The sequence below is a fragment of the Triticum aestivum genome, chromosome 3D, assembly GCF_018294505.1.
Source record: "Triticum aestivum cultivar Chinese Spring chromosome 3D, IWGSC CS RefSeq v2.1, whole genome shotgun sequence".
NCBI classification, from domain to species: domain Eukaryota; kingdom Viridiplantae; phylum Streptophyta; class Magnoliopsida; order Poales; family Poaceae; genus Triticum; species Triticum aestivum.
In genome coordinates this window covers 8,371,927-8,376,107 of record NC_057802.1, presented here as the reverse complement: position 1 = coordinate 8,376,107, position 4,181 = coordinate 8,371,927, and the positions used below count along the sequence as shown (strand labels likewise).

At 52.3% G+C, this 4,181-nt stretch overlaps 1 protein-coding gene across 1 annotated transcript; it reads right to left on the bottom strand.

Moving 5' to 3' along the window:
• Positions 1–2,283: 2,283 nt before the first annotated feature.
• LOC123073692 (cytosolic sulfotransferase 5) lies at positions 2,284–3,518 on the bottom strand. The gene has a single exon (XM_044496748.1). The coding sequence runs from the start codon at positions 3,368–3,370 to the stop codon at positions 2,357–2,359; it is 1,014 nt and encodes a 337-aa protein (XP_044352683.1). The 5' UTR covers positions 3,371–3,518; the 3' UTR covers positions 2,284–2,356.
• Positions 3,519–4,181: the final 663 nt, after the last annotated feature.

Genomic DNA, 4,181 nt, shown 5'->3' with positions numbered 1-4,181 from the left:
TATTATAATATTCACCATGGGTATAAAATATCCTGAACATAACAAAAATACATCGACATTTTTGAACCACCGACCACCACTATAACCGCAAGACCGGCAGAACGTGCCGTCGGCGCCGCTTCCATATCAAAGCTAGCCAGCCCTTGTCGATGACAACCGAGAAGTTTTCGTGCATGTGACCCTAAGAACCAACGCCACAAAGCCGTAGCCTTTGCCGTTAGACCCTTTAATCGATCTGAAGAACCTTACACCAAATCTCGACACAGCGCACGCACGGTGTGATCAACCCTGACCTCGCCACTGCAAGGAGCTAGCAGAATTCTACATCGGAGCTCCATCTAATCCATCCTGACGAACAAACTCAAAGAGGATCGGCGCCCAAAAAACTGACTAAAAGATGAAGCATCGTTATTTGTGCCTGGCAGTGACCTTATTGAAGGCATTGTTTTGGAAACACGGTCTTTCTTCAGGCTGAAAACGTACGATCTTTGATCGGGCAACGACAACGCTCGTGCATTGTTTCCTTCCTGGAGGCGTTGCTTTTGGAGAACCTTCTTTCTAGTCCAGGTGCTGCCTTAGGTGGTCGTTAGAGTGCTGCCACTGCGGATGATTGATCCCCTTGGTAGAGTCATTTCTCTTTTTTCTTTTTCTTTTTTATTTACTTTTTTGGCTGTGTGCATCCTGGATATTTTCAAGCATCTTATTGATACAGAGACCGGGTGTAATTGATATCTTCTTCATTTTTTTCAAAAAAATGAATATATTAATATCGTGAAGATACCACTTACACCGGGCTCTGCAACAACGCAATATCGTAAAGAGATTACGGATGCACACATCCAAAAACAATAAGAAGAAGAAGGAAAAAAAAGATCCCACAACAGTGATCAATTCCTCGTAGCTACAACACGAACCACCTCCTAAACAGCACCCGAAGTCCTAATTCTCCAAAAGCGACGCCTTCAAGAAGGAAACAGTGCAGAAGCATCGTCATCATCCGATCCTAGATCTTAGGTTTTCACCCTGGAGAAGATCCGCGCTCTCAAAACAATGCCTTCAACAAGGTCAGTGCCAGGCACAACCAATTAAGGCCAGACCTTGGGTTTTCACCCTGAAAGTTAAGACCCTGTACTCCGCATGTGCTGCCGCCCCCACTTGCCGATGCCGCTGCCACGAGTCATGAATCACCAAGCAAAGTCCTCATTGCCGCGAAGACTCGATCCGCTATTACAAGACCTCAGACCTCAGCCACCGTGACGTTCTCTGTCATTGTCTTCACCATGAAAATCGAAATACCGACGTGTCCCATACTGTCAACAGACAACAAAGCTTCGTGTCACACCCTCCTGAAACCACTCAGACTGAAATAGGGGTGCACACGACCGAATCCCATCCGATCTAGAAATCTACAGGCGTCAAGCACCCAATGAAGATCTCCAGCGGAGCACTCCGGAACTCGTCAATGGCCAAATCCATGAGGGTCGGCAACCGGCAGAACACCATCTTAGAGCAAAAAGGACCAAAGGACCGCATCACCCGCCGGCTCCCAATAGCAGGCCGGAGATCTTAGCGGGCACCACTGCCACCACCCGCACCACGCGGAGATGAGTAGCTGAGCCGCACCGAGCCCCACGAATAGACGCCGTGCCGCCATCGCGGCCACAGCGGCAGTCGTGGTCGCCGGAAAATCCGGGGCCGCTGCCCCGGCGCCCATCTCCGCCGTAAAAACTATGAGCATAATTGGTTTGCTACCAACATTTGGCAAGCCAACATTCGGCAAAATCAAAAGTTGCCAACATTTGACAACTTTTTGTGAGATTGGCAGTGAGAATTGGCAAGCAATCAATCTCTAGCCAATATTTGGTAGTTGCCAAAATTTGGCAATTCCAACTTTTGGCATCAAACCGATTATGTCGTCCAGGGCCGCCACGAAGCTCCAGCCGGAGACCCCGCAACGCGAGAGGGATGGGGCCCCCGTCGCCATCAGTCGCGCGAGGAGGATGAGGACCTGCCACCGCCGTTAGCCTCGCGGCCTTAGACCGGAGGCGTCCTTCGGCGGCGGCGAGGGGAGGAGGATCAGAGAAGGAAGGCGGCGGCGGCGCGCTCGTGGGATCCGCCCGAGTCGCCCCTCCTGGGAGCGACGCGGGGGCGATCCCCTCCCTTCTTCATACTAATATATTCCTCTTTTAAGAAAAATGCCGCACATCTCATTGTGGCGATCGACGCTCCATGGGAATACACTGTCATGAGTAGGACGTACTGTAGGTGTAGGCTAAAGTAACATGCAGATATACTACTTCCAACTTATTCAAGATGAGTTTCCAAACGAACGTTTTTACTGTAACCTCCTGGACAGCTAGACATGGAGGCCGGAATCCCTGAACCTGGCGTGGGTGATGGCGTCGATCTTCCGTGTCGTCTCTGGCGGCAGATGGTTCTCCCAGTCCCCAACCATGCCGCGCCGGAAGAACCAGTTGTTCTCCACCGCGCCTACCACGAGCTCGGTCTTGCCTTCCTTGGTGGCCCCGAGCCCGGTCATGTTCTCAAACGAGCATAGCCTGACAATGGCGTCCACCGTACCGGCATCCTCCTCCCCCGCGTCGAACGGGCGTCCGACGAACTCCGCCAGCTTACTCACATGAGCCGCAGGGTCCCGAATCATGTCTTCGTACCGGAAGAATAGCACCCGCTCGGGGTGCGCCATATGCGCGCGCCAATACCCAAGGACATGATCCCAGTATGGCCCTCCCGGTGACAAGCCGTCGCAGAAGAAATCGGCGGCGGCCTCGACGGAGAGCGGCTCCAGCCCGTCCCTGATCCTGAACTTGTTGGAGAGCTTCCACTGCGAGACCAGGATGTCCTTGGGGTCGCGGCACACGTAGACGATTTTGCAGCCCGATCCTGGGACGGACCTCGGCAGCGACACGAATGGGACGTGCGTCGCGAAGAGCCTCGGGTCCGGGAGCCGGCCGATGTCTGGGATCCTGCTCGCCGTGTAGAGCTGGTACTCCAGGAACTTGACGCATTCGTGTGGGCTGACGGAGTTGAACGGGTGGTCGCCGGAGTCTACGGGGTGCTCCTTCCTGTGCATGGTGGAGTAGAGAAGTGCTTTGATCCACGTCGTCCCGGACTTGGGCAGCGTGGCCACGACGATATCGGAGGGGCGCGCGGTGAAGCATGCGTCAGCGACCATGGCGCCCACCATTGGAGCCAGGCTGGTGTACCAACCGCTTTCGTGGCGGTAGATCTGGAAGCCGGAGAGGCCCGGGGAGACCGGCCAGGAGGACACCAAGTTGGTGAACCGTTGGTAGACCTCTTGGTTTGCTTCGGCGCCGTCTTCGTGTTCCCGGGAGGGCATATATTGTGCCATTGTGTGGCTACTACTCGTAGGCAGGAGTTGAGGTCTTGAGGATCGAGGACAGGGTTTAGCTCCTGCATGAGAGTAGCATAAATAGTAGATTAACCATTGTACGCATCATATTCTTCTTGATCGATACCCCATCAACTTTTGTGGTGTGTGGTGGCTGTGCAACCAGGTGTACACAATACTCATTGGTCCATTTGTGGATGAATGTGATACCTATTTGGTGGATGGGTTCTCATGGAGACCGACTGAACCGCATAAAAAGGAGGGTGGGCTACAAGTAGCATATGCCGCTTGTTCGAATATAATACAAGTGCCAATAACAGAGCACATTTGTGCCAGCAAGAATATCATAGAGGGCACACAATTGTGGGCGTGGATGCAACTATAGCCAAGTTGCACGACTAGAGATTCGAGTATGTTAAATTGTTCGTATTATTACAAAATATATATGTGCTTGGTTTTTCATACCAACACTATTGGAATCGCCAAGCATACCGAGTTCCCAAGATTTGGCGAGTTCTTTTATCGGAAGCTCGGCAGTGGAAGACGTCTGACAAGTACGCCGATCATCGAACTCGGTAGTGAGCACCAACTCGGCGAACGACATCATTTGCCCGGTGCCTAGAAAATGGGACTCGGCAAAGCCCAACCTTTGTCGAGTTCCCTCGCAAAGAAACTTATGGTGTCTTTACAAGTGGGCCCCGCCAATGGCCTGGGGACGGTGTCATGACGGCGATGTATGTTTTCTAAGTATCCACAAATGGAAACTCGGCAATCTTTTGACCTTTTAATTTTTTTAATAGGGAATGCGAGG

Coding starts and splice junctions, on each gene's coding strand:
- LOC123073692 (XM_044496748.1), bottom strand. CDS start 3,370: ATGGCACAATATATGCCCTCCCGGGAACACGAAGACGGCGCCGAAGCA.